Source organism: Ciconia boyciana, chromosome 12 (genome assembly GCF_034638445.1).
Source record: "Ciconia boyciana chromosome 12, ASM3463844v1, whole genome shotgun sequence".
In the NCBI taxonomy this organism is placed as follows: domain Eukaryota; kingdom Metazoa; phylum Chordata; class Aves; order Ciconiiformes; family Ciconiidae; genus Ciconia; species Ciconia boyciana.
This window is the reverse complement of record NC_132945.1, coordinates 24,828,147-24,844,638: the sequence shown is the minus strand read 5'-3', so window position 1 is coordinate 24,844,638 and position 16,492 is coordinate 24,828,147. Positions and strand designations below refer to the sequence as shown.

The window sequence follows — 16,492 nt, the reverse complement described above, 5'->3', positions numbered from 1 at the left end:
GGGCTGAGCCGAGACGTGCCAAGCCAAACCGTGCCATGCTGTGCTGAGCCGTGCCACGCTGAGCCGAGCCATGCTGTGCCTAGCTGAGCCAAGCCGAGCTATGCCAAACCGAGCTGTGCCATGCTGTGCCTAGCTGTGCCGTGCCTAGCCGAGCCAAGCCGAGCTCTGCCGTGCCGTGCCGTGCCGTGCCGTGCCGTGCCGTGCCGAGCCGATCGCCGCCGTCCCCCCGCGCCTCATTGGCGGCGGCGGAGCAGCCCCGGTGCCGGCCCGGCCCCGCCCTGCCGCTGGGCTCCGCGCCGCTCGGCGCGGGAGGCGGGGGTGTCATTTCCTCCGCGGTGCGGGGCCGGGCCGGGCCGGGCCGGGATGGGGCGGTAGCGGCCATGGAGCGGGCCGGGGGCCGGCCCGGCGCCCCCCAGTACGTGCATGTGCAGCTGCAGGGGGGCGCGCCCTGGGGCTTCACGCTGCGCGGCGGGCTGGAGCACGGCGAGCCCCTCATCGTCTCCAAGGTAGGCGCCGCCGGACGCGGTCCCGCGTGGGCTGCGCGCCATCCCCCCGCGAGGGGCTTCCGACCCGTGGCGGGGCGCGGGGAGGGCGGGACGCCCGGTGCGCGGCGGCGCTGGGGGCGCGGGGAGCCCCGGCCGTGGGGTCGCGTGTCGCGGCGCGGCGCGGCGCGGCGGGGCGGGGCCGTGGCGGTCACCCGCACCCACGTCCCCCCGCGACCCGCCACCTCGAGCCGCGGGGGAGAGCGGGAGCGGGGACCGCGGGGGCCGAGGGGGCGGAGGGACAGCCCAGGCCCGGCGGCAGGAAGAAATTCCTCCGGCACATCCGTTGGGCTGGCGGCGGGGGCGGCCCCCGCGCGTCCCCCCCGGTACCGTCCCGCGGGGCGCAGCCGGCGGGGGGGGGGACCCTCCCTTCGTGTGCCCACCCGTGGGTGCCGCGCCCCCGGGCGCCCCCGGGATCGGGCTCTGCGGGGACGTTGGGGGCCACGGTGAGGGGGACCGGAGTCCGCGCCCTCCCGTCCGCCCGAGACGCCTGGGCAGGGCCGTGCCCGGGACGGGGGGCTGCTGTCGGGGTGCCGGTGCCGAGCGGGGGAGGCGCGGGGCCCGGCCGCCCGGGTCCCTTCCGCAGCCGGGAGCGGGGAGGGCTTGGGTGGGGCCCCACGGCCGCGACGTCCCGCCACGCAAGGGGGTCACCGATTCCGGTGGCCCCGCCGGGGCATCGCCCTTCTGGGAAACCCGCCGGGAGCCGGGCAGCGGCCGGGGGTGTCCCAGCACCCCGTCCGCCCGCGGAGCGCGGCCGAGCCCCTGTCACCGGGCGGTTTGGCTGCTCGCCTGCCCGTGCCACCGGCCTGCCGGGGCAGGGTGCTGGCGGGCCGGGCTGTGCCGCGGCCCCGGGGCTGCCTCCCTGCCCCGAGCCGGGCTGGCTGCTCCCCCGGGGCCCTCCACGCCCTGCGCCGGGACGCGGGCAGCGTGGTCTGGCTGGGGGAGCTGGAAAAGCGGCTCCGGTCCCGGCCCTGCGCCCTGGGGTGGCACCGCGGGCGGGCGGGAGCCGGGGCCCTGCCGGGGGCGGGGGAGAGGGCCGCTGCCCGCCCCCCGGCTCGCCGCCGGGGCTCGGGGCGGTGGGTGCCGGGGGGGCCGCCGGCTGCTGGAGGCGGGGGTAGGGGTGCCGGGGCACGTTCCCCACCGCTGCTGAGAACGGGGGCGGGGGGGGTCCTTGTGGGCCGGGGGGTGCCGGCCGCCGCGCTGCCCCGGCCGGGCCGCCGCGTGTGCTCTGCAGACAAAGGGGGCTTGTTCCAGCGCTCTGTGCATTCAGGGGAGGGTCCCCCGGGGCGCCCGCGCCGCCGCCGCCGGGACCGGCCGAGGTGTGCGGGGAGGGGACAGCCCCCGCCTGCGGGGCGAGGGGCCCCGGGCCCTGCGCCGGAAAGGGGAAGGGGGTCCCGGCGCTCGGTGAGACAGTTTGGCCTCCGAGCCCGCCCCCGGTGGGGTCCCTTCCTGTGGCAGAGTCCCGCGGCGGGGCTGGCGTGGGCTCCCTGGGGCTGCTGAGCGCCCCCCACCTCGAGCCCCCCCGGGCACGTCGGGGGGCAAGGAGGGAGGTCTGCGTGGGGCAGGGTGGGCACAGCTCGAGCGCTGCCGTGGCTGCGACTCCTTCTAACACAAGTCTCTCCCGGGGCAGGCGGATATTCCTGTGAGCCAGGTGGTACCCACCATTAGGGCCCAGAGTGAACACCAGGGGTAGTGTTGGGGAAGTGCCCGGGGCTGGCCCGGCCAGGGAGGGCAGCAAGCGGCGGGGTTTGGCTGCCAGCGCTGAGTTCACTGGTGGCGAAGGCAAGAACAAGGGGCTGTTTGTGCCAGATTTAGCTCCTGGTGAGTGATGCCAGGGCTGAGCCGTGTCCGTCCCGGCGCACGTGGTGGCCCGGACGTGGGTGCAGCCCCGGTGGTGTCCTGCACCGGGGGGGGGGGGGACGACACCCGTCACCACTGACTCAGCGCCGTGGCCGCGGCGGGCAGGACAGAGTTGGTACGTGGCCGGGCAGAGGACTGGGGTGAAGGTGCAGCCTGCCCTGCCTGCCTGCTCTGCCAGAGCTGCCCGGTGGTGGGCAGCAGCGTGGCAGGGGTTAAATCCGGGTGCTCCAGCGAGTGCATGGTGGGACCCCGTGCCAGGAAGGCAGCCCCGCAGCTGACTCCTGGGTGGGAGGGCAGCCTACCCGCGCGGCAGGCGCATCGGGCTGCGCCCAGCCGGGGCATGGCATTGCAATCCCCAGGTCCCTGAACAAATGGGAGAGCTGTGGGGCACCGGGCACAGCTGTGCCAGGCCGAACCACGGGGCAGTGCCGGGCTGGGCAGGAGGCCTGGCTGTGGCCTCCTGTCGTGTTGCCCACGGGCAGGGGGATGCCCCCTGAGCCCTGCCTGGCACCAGGGCTGGGAAGGGGTGCCCGGGGGCATGTGCCTGGTGGCCGGCCCGCTGGGGAGCCACAGGTGCGCCCCGGCACCAGGGCCTGGCTGCTGCCCAGGCTGGGCTGCGGAGGCCGTGCTGTGGGCACTGCGGGCAGAGCTCACTTCTCTGCCGGGCCGGGAGCGGCAGGGCAGGGTGAGAAGCCCATGGGCAGGGTGGGCGCAGGAGCCCCGGCACGGGGCCGGGCCAGTTCTGCCCGTCACCCTGCGGGCGGCTGTAGGGTCTGGCCAGGTCCTGCTCCACTTCCATTCTGGGCACGGGGGCACGGGGCGCCCCAGGTCCTGCCCCACACGCCTGCATGCCCTGTGCCACTGCCACCGTGCAGCCCAGCGGCCGGGCTCGCTTGCCAGCCCTGCCGTGTGAGGGGCTGGGCATGGCTATCCCCGGCCGTCGGCAGCGGCAGGGTGGGCAGAAATGAGTGCCAGCAGTGGGTGCTCTGTCTGCCCCAGCTGGGCACTGCCCATCCCAGGGCTGCCCGCGCTGCACCTACCTGCAGGGGCAGAGGGGACGGGCTGGGGCCCCTCCATGCTGGCAGCACCGTGGCCCTGTGTCCTCCAAGCCATGGTGGTACGGGGTACGAGGCTCATTTCAGCCGTGGGTGCCAGGATGGGGTAGGTGCGTGCCAGGGGCGGGCACAGCTCGGCGCTTCCCCTACTGTTGGCTCCCCTGGGTGCACATGGCATGATGGCATCCTTCGGGCATTGAAATAACCGCGGGTGCCCAGGCAGGGCCGACGTGGGGCTGGGAGCAGTGGCGGGGGGCTGGCATCTGCGCCAGACAAAGGGCCCTTGTGCTGCCTGCGCCCGCGGGGGAATCTGCTGGGACGGGACATTTTTCTTCTCCCCCCCCTCCCCGATGCCCTTTCCTTGCTCAGAAATTCATGTGACTGGGGCAGGGGGGGAGCCCGGCACCGCAGATCCCTCCGTGGTGCCCAGGGCGCAGGCACCCTCTTTCCGAAGCCTCTTTCTCCCCCGGCACCTGGCAGCAGCGGCACACCCCCAGGGTGTTCGGGGGGGCTGTGCCCCCCCCCTGACGCCCCTCTCTGCCGCCCAGGTGGAAGACGGGGGCAAGGCCGCGCTGTCCCGCCAGCTGCAGCCGGGCGACGAGCTGGTGAACATCAGCGGGACGCCGCTGTACGGGTCCCGCCAGGAGGCCCTGATCCTCATCAAGGGCTCCTACCGCACCCTGAAGATGATCGTCCGCAGGTTGGCAGCGCTGCGGGCGGAGGGGGCAGGGGGCTGGTGGCACCAAGGCTGGGGGCCCATCACCTGCCCGGGGGACTGGCGGGAGCCTGGCGGTGCCCCTGTCTCCAGCCTGGAGGTGCCCCGTGCTGGGACAGGGTGGGGGGCAGCCCCACCACGGCTGCCAGCACCCCATGGTGGGTGGGGGCTCCCCAGCCTGGTGTGCCGCCGGCAGAGCCGGGGCAGTGCGGCGGGCTCGCCACCCCCTCGCTGGGCGGTATCCTTGAGCGTGGCCGCTCCTCTCCCTTCCTGCCTGCCTGCCTGCTGCCTGCCTGGGAAAGGAAGGAGAGGCAGGGCCAGGCCCTGCAGTGTCCCGTCCGTCCCCCCCCCGACCCGCATCCACTCCCCAGCTGCATCCCAACCAGGCTCCAGCTCCGGCAGCACCCAGGGGCTGGGGCAGCGCAGGGCACTGCCCACGGGGCAGGGAGTGCCACGGGGCTGTGCTGGGGCTCGGCGTCATCCATGGTGAGTTTGGGGGCTCGGGGGGGTGAGGGACCCCTGTGCTGACCCCGCAGCTCGTCCCTGCCACCCTCCCTGCGCACCCGGTGGATGCTGGGGCAGCACCAGGCACTTGGGGGGTACAGGAGGTGGCATCTGCCCACATGTCTGTGTGGTGGCACTGGACATCGCTGCCTGCATGCACTGAGGGGACTGAAGACCCCCATGGCTGCCTGGCACAGGGGGTGGGATGGGGCCTGGCACAGGACCCCTCCCTGGGGATGCAACGTGGCTGGTGCTTGCTGCAGATGCTGAGGGACCAAGGAACAAGGGGGGAAGGTCAGGCCTGTGGTGGGGACACAGATGTGGCCCCAGGGTCCCTTGGCGTGCCCACGGAGCCAGTCCAGTCCTGGCAGGGACCCTCACCCTGCCAGGGCATCGCCCGTGGGCTTCGCTGGGACCATGTCCTTGGTCCCCTGTTGATGCTGGCAGCGGGGACGCTGCAGGCAGGGGAGCCCCGGCAGTGGGGGGGAACCGTGGGACCCCCCTGCCTGGTGCTGGGCGCTGGCAGGGCTGGACCCTCCTTGCCGCCATCCCCCTCGGCTGGGCGCTGGCCTGGGGGGACAGGAAGCCCCGTAGGAAGTGACTTCAGCCCCGGTTCCTCAGCCCGGCTTCCTCCCCATTCTTGTCCTCTCCCGCTGTTGCTCTTGGCAGGAGGAGCGTGCCCGTCCTCCGGCCCCATTCCTGGCACGTGGCCAAGCTTGCCGAAAGCCACCCCGACACCCCCGCCATGCACTGCCCCGCTGATGCCTTCAGCCTCTCCTGGCCCTCGGGGTGTGATGTCAGGTGAGACCCCCAACACAGCCCCGGGGGCACCCATGGGACCACGCAAGCGGAGGGGGCGGATGGGGCAGATGGGGCACCCACTTGGGTTGGGGTGGGGGTGGCGCGGGGTGGGTGCTCGCTCGCTTGCCCCACGCCGCTGTCGGGCATCCCCCCTGCGTCCTGCTGCCACACTGCCCTTTCCCCTGCCTGTTTACTCGCCGGCTCCTGGCAGGAAGGGGCGGTGGCCCCGGCAGAGCCGCCAGGAGCTGCCGAGTCCCAGTGCCCCCCCCCGCCCCGAATGGCCGGAGCCACGCACGCCCTGTGTCCCTGTGCCCCTGCCAGCACTGGCGCAGCCTTGGTGCTGCCCCCAAACTTGGGGGTGAAGGGCAGGTTGGGGCTGCGTCGGCCTGTGTCCCCCCTGTGTCCCGGGGGCTGGGGGGGGGATGTGGTGAGGGGGTGTTGGTTCCCCGGGATCTCGTGCCCATCGGGGGGGCTGGCAGGGAGCTGGGTGGCAGGGGCACCCCTAACGCCGGCGTGGGGCCGGGCGGCAGCGAGCTGTCCCTGCAGTGGAACCCGCTGTCCCGGCACTGCAGCACCGACCGGAGCAGCTCCATCGGGAGCATGGAGAGCCTGGACCAGCCTGGCCAGGCCTACTATGAAGGGGACCCCTCACCCGTTGACCAGGGGATGTACCACAGCAAGCGGGACTCGGCCTACAGCTCCTTCTCTGCCAGCTCCATCGCCTCCGACTGTGCCCTCTCCCTCCGCCCCGAGGAGGCCGCCTCCGTCGACTCTGGTCTCCAAGGCCCCTGCAAGCCTCCCGACGGGCGCTACCTGACCACGGGGGCTGAGCCGCCCGCCAGCCGGCACCCCAAGGCCTGGCGGGCGCCCGTGCCCCCCCAGCCCCCTGTCAGGAGGGACAGCCTGCGGGCAGCCCCGGCCGGCGGAGGGGACAGGTGCCGGGCGTCGGTGTCGGCGGACATGCTGCACGCCAAGGGCCGCTGGATCTCTGACACCTTCCTCTGCCAGCGGGACGGGGAGGCGGAGGCAGCGGGCAGGAGGACGCCGGTGCCTTACCCCACGAAGGACCGTCTCTCCGCCGACCAGTATTACATGCTGAGCTCCCACCCGGAGCGGTGCCCGGCCGAGCCGCTCCTGGGGGAGAGCGCGGAGCCTGGTGACCAGCTGTACCCGGATGGCGGCGTGCACCGAGTGCCAGATGCCGTGGCAGCGGGTGACAGCCTGCTGCTCTCCCCCATCAAGGGCCACGCGCCGCACCGGCACAGTGCTCCCGAGCAGCTGCTGGCCTCCCAGCTTCGCTCCCTCCAGGTGGGCACCGGCAGCGGGCGAGTCTCGCCGGCCCCCGATGGGCACCGCTGGACCCTTTCCCCGCTGCACCCTGAGGGCAGCCGGCCGGGGGCTGCGGGAGCCGCCCAGGACCCCCCGCTCTGCCCGGAGCCGTGCCGCCGCCTGCCGCCCTGCCGCTGCTGCCCCGAGCCTCAGCGAGCCTGCGGGCAGGACAAGCGGGCGACCAGCCCGGCGCGTGGCACCGAGGGGCCGGAGGAGGAGAGCCGGGCAGGGGGCCGGCGGGCTGGGGGTCCTCCCCACCGCTCCGCTCAGATGCGCCGCCGCAGCGACCGCTTCGCCACCAGCCTGCGCAACGAGATCCAGCGGCGCAAGGCCCAGCTGCAGAAGAGCCGGGGTCCCGGTGCCCCGCCGCCCGGCGAGGAGCCGGTGGAGGAGGCGGACGAGCCCGCCGAGGGCAGCGTGCCGGCGGAGGGCCCCTGCGCCCCGGCCGAGCGTCTCAGCCCCACACCGAGCGAGGACGGCAGGAACCCCGGCCGATCGGGGGACCGGGCCGTCCCCACCCCTGACCCGCTGCCAGTCCCCAAGGGGCCCCCGTCCCCCGAGCGGGTGGTGCTGACGGGCCGGGGCCGCTGGCGCTGGTCCCCGGAGCGCAAGCTGCAGCGGCAGCACTCGCCCAGCCCCGGCGAGCTGGAGGGCTACGGCCCGGGGCCGGCGGCCCCCGGCTCCCCGCCGCGGGGCGGCGACGAGGCCGTCCTCCTGCCCTTTGCCGACCGTCGCCGGTTCTTCGAGGAGAGCAGCCGGCCAGCGCCGCCCCGGCACGGCCAGCCCCCGGCGGGTGATCCCGGCGCCTTCCAGCCGCCCGGCGCCTTCCAGCCGCCCGGCCCCGAGCGCCGGGACGTCCGCCGCCGCTCCGTGGACCAGCCCTACGGCTCCCCCTCGCCCGGCCGCCCCGGCTCCGCCAGCCCCTTCGCCGAGTGCTGCCGGGAGCAGCCCCCCTGCTACAAGCCGCTGGGGAGGCCGGTGGAGCTGGAGTACCTGCGGGGCTTCTCCTACCCCTATGGGGGTCCCCTGCGCCCCGAGCCCTGCCGCTACTGCGGGGGGGACCCGTGCCCCCCGCCGCTGCCCCGCGGACACGCCTGCCGCTGCCACCCCCAGCCCTGGGCACGCTGCCCCGACTGCTGCTGCCCGGCCCCCCGCCCTGGGCGGGAGGAGAGCGACGCCTGGCCCCCCCGGAGAGCTTTCGCCCCGGTGAGTGAGCCCCCCGGCACTGTGCCGAGGAGCAGCGCTGGCACCGTCCTGCACCCCCGGGTCTTGACCCTGGGTTGGGGTGGGGGGTACTGTGCCCATGGGGGGCCCTTGCAGACCTGCTGCATGCCTACTGCGCCTGGTCAGGGGATGCTGGGGAGGCTGGGTGCTGGGCCCGGGGGATGCTGACCCCGCTTTCACACTCCCTATCCTTCCGCCACGCAGGAATTTCCTCTGGAGGAGTGGGAACCGCCGGCGATAACCAGGAAAGCCAGCCAGTCCATCAGGTGAGCCTGCGCTGGGTGCTGGGGTGCCGGGATGTGCACGCATGCCACTCGGCGGGGACCTCTGCCAGCGAGGCGTGGGGACTGCCGTGGTTTTGGTTGGTGACGTCCACAGCGCCTCCCTCAACACCCCCTCTGCACTGTGCGCTGCGAAGGGAGGGCGCGTGCCACCTTAGGCAAGCCGGGCCCGGGGGTGCGAGGAGGTGCCCGTGGCGGGGTGGGTCCCTCCTTACCCATCCCCAGGGGGCTGGGGGCATCTCCAGGGAGCTGTGCCCAGCGTGGGGGCACTGGGAGAGCCTGGGCTTCCCCCAACAGTGGGGCTGGGTGACTCCAGCTGGGGAAACCGAGGCAGGGGTGGGCATGAGTTGCCGGGAGGGGTGACTGTCTGGGGGGATGGGTGCCCCCTTCTCTCCCCAGTGAGCTCTCCCACTACCAACTGGGCTTCCCGAGGCTTGGCCCCTTCCGCCCCTGCTTTGAGAGCGCCGAGCCGGAGTGGCCACCCTGCTGCCGGGCCACGTCCACACACGACCTCTCGTGGGATGGCGACTGCCTGGCCCGCTCCCCTGAGAGCCCCCCGGACCCCCTGCACCGCCCGCTGCGGGGCAGAGCCTTCTCTGAGAGCCACCTCAACCTGGAGCCCGCCAGCCCCCGGGGCCGCGACCGGAGGGACCTTCTCCGTGCCAAGCTGGACCCCCCCGGTGTCCCCAAAAAGAAGGGCCCCCCACCTCCCCGCCCGCCTCCCCCCAACTGGGAGAAGTACAGGCAGCGCCGGATGTCCCAGCGCCTGCCAGATGGTTCTGGGCACAGCTCTGCCTTCACCGCCGCCCCAGTGCCGACCCGCAGCATCGCTGAGGCTGTGCGTGAGCGGTCGCAGAGCCTCACCGGGGAGCAGGGGGGCCGGTCCCGGGGGCATGCCGCTCGCCCCCCTGCCCCAGCAGGTGCCTGGCCCCGACCCGAGCCCCCTGGATCCCTCCGCAGGACGCCCGAGCCCGATGCTGGCAGTGCCGAGATTTGCAGGCAAGTGCCGCCATGGCGTTGGGGTGGGGGTGGGGCTGCGGGCACAGCCTGGGCATGGGGTGGTTTTTGGGGCCACGTGGCCCTTTGAACCCTGCATCGGAGCATCCTAATCCACCCCTTGGGCTGGGCTGTGGCGTTTTCTTGGGATGAGAGGTGTCCCCGTCCTCTTTCCCTGGGGTGGGCACAGGCCTGCGTGTCCCCGTCCCCCACCGGCGGGCAGGGAAGCTGACGTGGGTGCCCCCGGGCGGGTGTTGGCAGGGCGGCGGGGGCCGGGGAGGAGCAGCCGAAGGCAAAGCACCCCTGGGAGATGGAGGAGCAGCCCCAAAGGCTCGGCCGGAACCAGGAGCGGGGCTGGGCTGGCCCCTGTGGGGTGGGTGAGTGCTCCCTGCCCCTGCATGGTGGCCCCAGCCCCGCCACCCCAGAGGCACCCAAGCCCAGCCCCGGAGCAGCGGAGGAGGTGAGCTGCCAGGGGGGCCGGCCACAGCCCCGCCGCGTGGACTCGGAGGAGCTGCTGTGGGACGTGGCGGGCAGGGACCGCTCCCTGGCCGGCATCCTGGCCCCCTTGGCCCCCCTCGGCACTGCCACCGAGGTGATGGGCAAGCTGCTGGTGGCGGGGGAGCGGCAGGCCTGGCCGGAACGTTTCCAGCAGGACTGGCGCCTGGAGGCCCTGGCACAGGACAGGTAGGGCTGGTGCAGCACCGGGCACTGTGTTGAGGACAGGCTGCACCCCGCCGCCCCCGGCACTGAGCCCCTGTTCTCGCAGGCAGGGCTTCGAGCCCATCTCGCCGCCCCCCGGGAGCGCTGCCAGCTCCACCTCCTACCCGGCGTATTACGGCACAGCAGCAGGCAAAGCCGAGCCGCTCGGCAAGGTGAAGGAGCTGCCAGAGGTGGTGGAGGGGAGCTCGGAGGAGGAGGAGGTGGACCACCAGCTGGTGGAGAAGAAGGTAAAGCGGGCGCTGCTGGGGATGATGCCCTCGGGGTTCCCCACTGCCATCGCCAGGTGCTCGCAGGGACCGGGGGCATTGCTGGCTGCTCACGGGGGACAGGGGCGTCATTGGTTGCTCATGGGAACTAGGGGCATCGCTGGGTGCTCACGGGGACCAGGGGCATTGCTGGATGCTTGCAGGGGCTGGGACGTTGCTAGATGCCTGCGAGGACCAGGGGCGTTGTCGGGTGCTGGCGGGGCCTGGGAGTGTCGCTGGATGCTCGTGCGGACCAGGGGCATCACCGGATGCTCATGGGAACCGGGGGCCTTGCCAGATGCTTGCAGGGACCAGGGGCACATTGCTCCGTGCTCGCAGGGACTGGGGCATTGCCAGATGCTCACAGGGACTGGGGGCATCGCTGGGTGCTCACGGGGACCGGGGGCATCGCTGGGTGACTGCATTGGCGCTGCCATATGCTCACGGGGTCTGAGACATTGCCAGATGCTCGCAGGGACTGGGGGCATTGCTGGTAGCTCATGGGAACCAGGGGGATCGCCAGATGCTCGTGGTCTGTGGGGCCCTGTGCAGCGTGGCACACCTGCACCCGCGTGCCAGTCCCCCAGTCCCAGCGGGGGTGGCCCCAGTCGCCCTTGACCCCTTCTCTCCGGCAGCTGCAGCTGATCGAGAGCCTGAGCCGCAAGCTGGCGGTGCTGCGGGAGGCACAGCGGGGGCTGCAGGAGGACATCAGCGCCAACGGGGCGCTGGGTGAGGACGTGGCTGCCCGCCTGCAAGCCCTCTGCACCCCGGGGGAGTTCGACAAGTACCGCCTCTTTGTGGGCGACCTGGACAAGGTGGTCAACCTCCTGCTCTCCCTCTCGGGGCGCCTGGCCCGGGTGGAGACCGCCCTGGGCAGCCTGGGGCCGCACGCCCCCACCGAGGACAAGGTGGGCACGGGGCAGGGGAGCACCCACGGGGCGTCGCGCTGTGGGACCCCCCGCCGATGCCACCTGTCTCGCCCTCAGGTGGCCCTGCGGGAGAAGCAGCGGCTGCTGGCGGCTCAGCTGGAGGACGCCAAGGAGCTGAAGGAGCACATGGGGCGGCGGGAGGAGGCGGTGGGCGCCATGGTGGCACGGTACCTACCCGCCGAGCACCTCCAGGACTATCAGCACTTCATCAAGATGAAGTCGGCCCTCATTGCCGAGCAGCGGGAGCTGGAGGAGAAGATCAAGCTGGGCCAGGAGCAGCTCCGCTGCCTGCACGAGAGCCTCGGCCAGGCCCCCAAGGGCTGCTAGCCCCCTGCCCAGCCTCCCCCCAGGACCCTGGCCGTGGCCCCAGCTTGCCGCCAAAGCAGATCCAGCCCTGCGTCCGTCTCTCTGTCCAGCCCCTGCCTTTTATTTATTTTTCTGGTTTACCAAGCAGGGGAGGGGGTGCCAGTCCAGGTGCTGGGGGGGGGGGGTGTCGTGCCACAGAGCTGCCCTGGGCTCTACGGCCACCCAGCACCCTGTGGCCCAGCAGGACCAGACGGACAGATCCTGCCGCCCCCCCACCCCGAGTCATTCTGTGCCTGCCGGTGTCCCTCCACCTTGTCCTGGACCCCAGCTGGTGCTGCACCACGTGCCTTAAACACCCCCCGGCTGCCCCTGGGCATCCCCACACGGCGCATGGAAGGGTTAAACCATCCTTGTCCTCCACCACCTCTGTCTGTCCAGCTCCAGCTCCGTCCATCTGTCTGGTGGGAGCTGGAGGAATTTCGGCCCCCGGCATCCTCTTCCTCTCCATTGTGTCCGAAACAATGGCCCCGGCCAGTGGGTCCTTAACCCATTCCCCGCCGCCCCAGGCACCGCGGGGGGCCAAGGCTGGTGCTGGTGGGTGCTGTGCACCCCTCTCCCAGGGGACGCTTCGGTGGGCGCCCCTGGGATGGTGCCCTGCCAGGGGACGGGGTGCTGGGAGCAGTTAGACCAGGGGCTGCGGGTGCCCCCCTGCCACCAGTGCCGTGGGCACGGGCACCACCGGCCTCATCCAGCCCTCGCTTCCAGCCTCCGCCCTGGCACCGGCAGGGGTCAACAGAGGAAACGGGGCACCTGCCCCCCTCCTCTGTGCCGCAGCAGCCCCAAATAGCACTTAGACCTCGCCCTGGGTCGCCCTGCCGCTCTCCGTCCGTCCCCACGGGACGGGCCGGCGCCGCGATGCTGATTTTGCACGGGGCTTTCATGCAACCGGCAGCAGCTTGGGGCGGGCGGGCGGCGGGAAGCGTTTTGGGGAGGCAGGGTGGGCCCCAGCCCCTTTGGGGGTGGCCGCAGCCGGGCAGCCCAGCCCCGGAGCGCAGGCAGCGCCCACGCCTGCCCGCTCGGCCCCGCAGCAGCCCCCTGCGTGGCTGCTCCCCCCGTGGCGCCCCCCGCCCGTTGAACACTACACCCCACACCTACCTGGGGCGGTGCGTGGCAGGAGCAGGGTCCCCCGCATGCCCCCCGTCGCAGCCGCCCCCGGTGCCTGCCCGGGAACGCTGCCTGGACCAAAGACTGCACCCCCCGGGCGCGGGCCGTGCTGCTCGCGGGGGCCGGCAGCCCTCGGCGGGTCACCGCGCCGCGGAGGTGCCGGTGCCGTGCCGGTGCCGTGCGGGTGCCGGAGCCGTGCCGCATGCCGTTGTGCCTCTCACACTAAAGGAGCAGCAGCAGCTGCACAAGTGTCCCAGTCGTGTCTTGTGCGGTTTGTCCCTTGCGTCCCCAGCCAGTGGCACCCGGGGCTGGCGGTTGCCCGCCGTGGGGGGGGGATGCCGCAGCTGGGGTGAGCCAAGCCCCGGCAAGCTCTTGGGACCCAAATGCCCCTGTGGCGCTGCAGGCACCTGGGGTGCAGCCGTAGGCGGGGGGTCCTCTGCACCCAGTGCCACCAGGCCGGGTCTGGGCAGGGGGCGGTGCCTGGACCTCTCCCCAGGGGTACACAGCGGGGGCACAGCGCTTGGGTGACGGTTGTGGCGTTGTACCCGGCACTCACAGCCGCAGCACCGCTGCCAGAACGTCTGGGGTGGCACCGGCGGCGGGGTGGCCCAGTGGGGGTGGCAGTGCCCAGGGGGGTGGCACGGTGCTGCTGCTGCTGAGCTGGCTCTGGGGTGCCCTGGTGCACCCCAGCACGGCAGGGTGGCGCGGGTGGGCGCGGCCACTGTCCCCTTGCTGGCCAAATGCTTTCCTCGGGACCCCTGCGTGCCAGCCGGGCACCAGGGAGCGGGGCCTGGCGCGCCGTCCCCGGGCCAGGGCAGCGCGGGGCCCTGCCCGCGCCTGGCAGCCCCACGGCCGCGGGCGGGGCTGGGGGAGCCGCGGTGCAGGGGCAGCGCCGGCCGCTGGATGGCACCAGCACACGCGTGGGAGCACACGCACGCGGGGGCGGACGCGTGCGCACGCACACACGTGTGGGTGCATGAGTGTGAGCACCCGCACGCGTGGGTGGGCAGGGGCGCGCATCGGTGGGTGCAGGCACATGTGTTGGAGCGTATGCACACGCACGTTGTCACGGCAACACGGGAGGATGCTTGCGTGTGAGCCCACGCACGTGCAGGTGAGCACACGTGCACAGGGGTGAGTGTGCGTGAATCCATACGAGCACACGCCAGGGTAAGCACATGCACGCACATGGGAGCCTGTAGATGAATAGCTGAAAGCACGCTGAGCGTGAGCACATGGCTGCACACAGGCACACGCACTTCAGTGCACACAGGCAAACACGTGCACACACAGGTGAATGCGTGCACACGTGTGTGAGCATGCACAGCCGAACAGGCACACACACAGAGGTGAATGCACGCACACACGTGTGAGCAGACATGCACACACAGGTGAGTACACGCTGTGTGTGTGAGCACACGCTGTGTGTGTGAGCACACGTGCACAGGGAGGAGCACAGCCCCATGCCAGGGAGCACAAGCACCAGTGGCAAGTGACTGCACATGCGGGTGAACACACACGGGTGAACGTGTCCACGTATGTGTGACATGCACATGTGAATGCATGCACACGTGTGTACACACGCAGGTAAGCAAATGCACAGCCAGCTAAGCGCACATGGGTGAATGCGCGCACATGTGGGTGAGTGCGTGTGTGTGGGCAGGGCCACTTGTGCAAGCCCATGCGTACAGACAATTGCAGGCACACGGGGAGGGGGATGCATGCATGTGTGTGTCTGTGCCCCACGGCCCGTTCGAGACCCGCTTGCCTCTCCGTGCAGCTCCCACTGCTGCCAGGCAGGGCCGTGGACCCAGGGAACAGGGGGCATGGGAGGGCTGCTGGGTACCGGGGCCCTCAGTGCCTGCGCTGGATGTGGCCATGGGGTGGGGGGGTCCTGGGGATCCCTGCGTGGGACCCCAGGGGAGCTGCAGGCCAGCGGGCTCATTGTGGCATGCAGGGCTCCCCGGTCTCCCAGAGGTGCAGCCAGGACCCGACACGCTGGGGTAGCCCCTGGCCCTGCTGTCTGTCTCCCCATCACCATAATCTCTCAATTTTACAGATCCCCAGTCTGTCCCCCTGTATCCCGCACCCCTGGTCCTGAGGGACCAGGAGCTGGGGCAGGACGAGGACCTGGTGGGTAGTGATGCTTCAGTGAAAGCCAAGCCCCGGCCCCCGTGGGAAACGGGGAGTCTCAGAACGTGGAGGTCCAAACTCCGCAGCAGCCCCCCCTTCCCCCCCCGCTTATTACAGCCCAAAGGGCAAAGCCACGCACAAGGGGGGGGACAAGGGAGCCCCAGGCCGCCTGCCCCTGAGCACGGCCCATCGGGGGGTGGGCTGCGGTTTGGGGGGATGTGGGACTCTTCTCTGGGCCTGGCCGGCTGCCAGCATCAGGGTCCCAGAGCAGCAGCAGGTGAGGGCTGGGCACCGGCGGCCACGGCACCCCACGCTGCGGGGCTGGAGCCCTGTGCACACTGTGGGGTGGAAAGTGGGGCCAGACTCTCTCTCCCTCCCAGTGGTGTGTTTGGGGGCACACCCCTACACGTGCACACATGCGTGTGAGCTCCGTACGCACACTCCGGAGCATGTTCCTATACAAGTACTCTTTGTGGGGTGTTTGCATGCATGCGCACTGTAGAATCACAGAACGGTTTGGGTTGGGAGGGACCTTTGAGGACCATCTAGTCCAACCCTCCTGCCACGGGCAGGGACATCTTTCACTAGGTGAGGTTGCTCAAAGCCTCGTCCAACCCGACCTTGAACACGTCCAGGGATGGGGCATCCACAGCTTCTCTGGGCAACCTGCTCCCGTGTCTCACCACCCTCATCGTAAAGGATTTCCTCTTTATGTCCAACCTAAACCCATCCTCGTTCAGTTAAAAGCCATTGCCCCTTGTCCTGTCGCTACAGGCCTTGGTAAAAAGTCTCCCTCCGTCTTTCTTAGGAGCTCCCTTTATGTATTGAAATGCCGCAGTAAGGTCTCCCCGTGGAGCCTTCTCTCCTCCAGGCTGAACAACCCCAACTCTCTCGGCCTTTCTTCCTAGCAGAGGGGTTCCAGCCCTCGGACCATTTCCGTGGCCTCCTCTGGGCCCGCTCCGACAGCTCCATGTCCTCCTGGTGCTGGGGACCCCCGAGCTGGACGCAGTGCTCCAGGGGGTCTCAGCAGAGCGGAGCAGAGGGGCAGAATCCCCTCCCTCCACCTGCTGGCCACGCTGCGGGTGATGCGCCCAGGACACGGTTGGGCTGCGAGCGCACGTTGCTGGCTCATATGGCTTGCACGCATGTGTGAGTGTGTGTACAAGTAAGTGTGTGGAGGCATCAGTGCGCGTGCTCATCCCTGCCTGTGCGTGCCCCTGCACGTGTGGCCATGTGCACATACAGTTGCATGGAGGTGGTGCATGTGCTTGCCCACGCCTGAGCCGTGCGTGCCGATGCACGCATGGGCGTGTGCACATATATGTGCGTGGCCACAGTGTGCGTGCTCGCCCACGCCACCCATGCGCACGCCCGTGCCCGCGTGGGCGGTGCACGCGTGTGCGCGCGGCGGCGGTGCGGGTGCTCTCCCGCGCCCGTGTGTGTGCCCGGCTGCGCCCGCCCGAGTGGCGCACCTGCACGTGCACGGCGGCAGCGCACGTGCGTGCCCACGCCTGAGCTGCGCGCGCCCGTACGCGCGTGGGAGCGTGCACGCGTACGTGCACGGCGGCAGCGCGTGTACTCGCCCACGCCGGGGCTGTGCATGCCTGCACGCGTGTGGGAGCGCGCACACGTATGTGCACGGCAGCAGCGCATGTGCGCGCCCACGCCGGGGGTGTGCCCGCCCGCGC

At 71.6% G+C, this 16,492-nt stretch overlaps 1 protein-coding gene across 5 annotated transcripts; it reads left to right on the top strand.

Annotated features, from left to right (window-relative positions):
- Nucleotides 1–280: 280 nt before the first annotated feature.
- On the top strand, nt 281–12,924 carry SHROOM4 (shroom family member 4). Of its 5 annotated transcripts, none has more exons than XM_072876898.1 (10): nt 281–506; nt 4,006–4,157; nt 5,346–5,477; nt 6,050–8,012; nt 8,235–8,296; nt 8,711–9,310; nt 9,569–9,991; nt 10,074–10,254; nt 10,908–11,180; nt 11,259–12,924. In XM_072876898.1, exons 1-10 carry the CDS (start codon nt 381–383, stop codon nt 11,526–11,528), a joined length of 4,182 nt encoding a protein of 1,393 aa, XP_072732999.1. In that variant the 5' UTR covers nt 281–380; the 3' UTR covers nt 11,529–12,924. The 5 variants fall into 5 exon arrangements, with proteins under 5 accessions (XP_072732999.1, XP_072733002.1, XP_072732998.1 ...); XM_072876897.1 differs by having other exon boundaries at nt 282–506; nt 6,008–8,012; XM_072876901.1 differs by lacking the exon at nt 9,569–9,991 and having other exon boundaries at nt 6,008–8,012; nt 8,711–9,314; nt 10,078–10,254.
- Nucleotides 12,925–16,492: the final 3,568 nt, after the last annotated feature.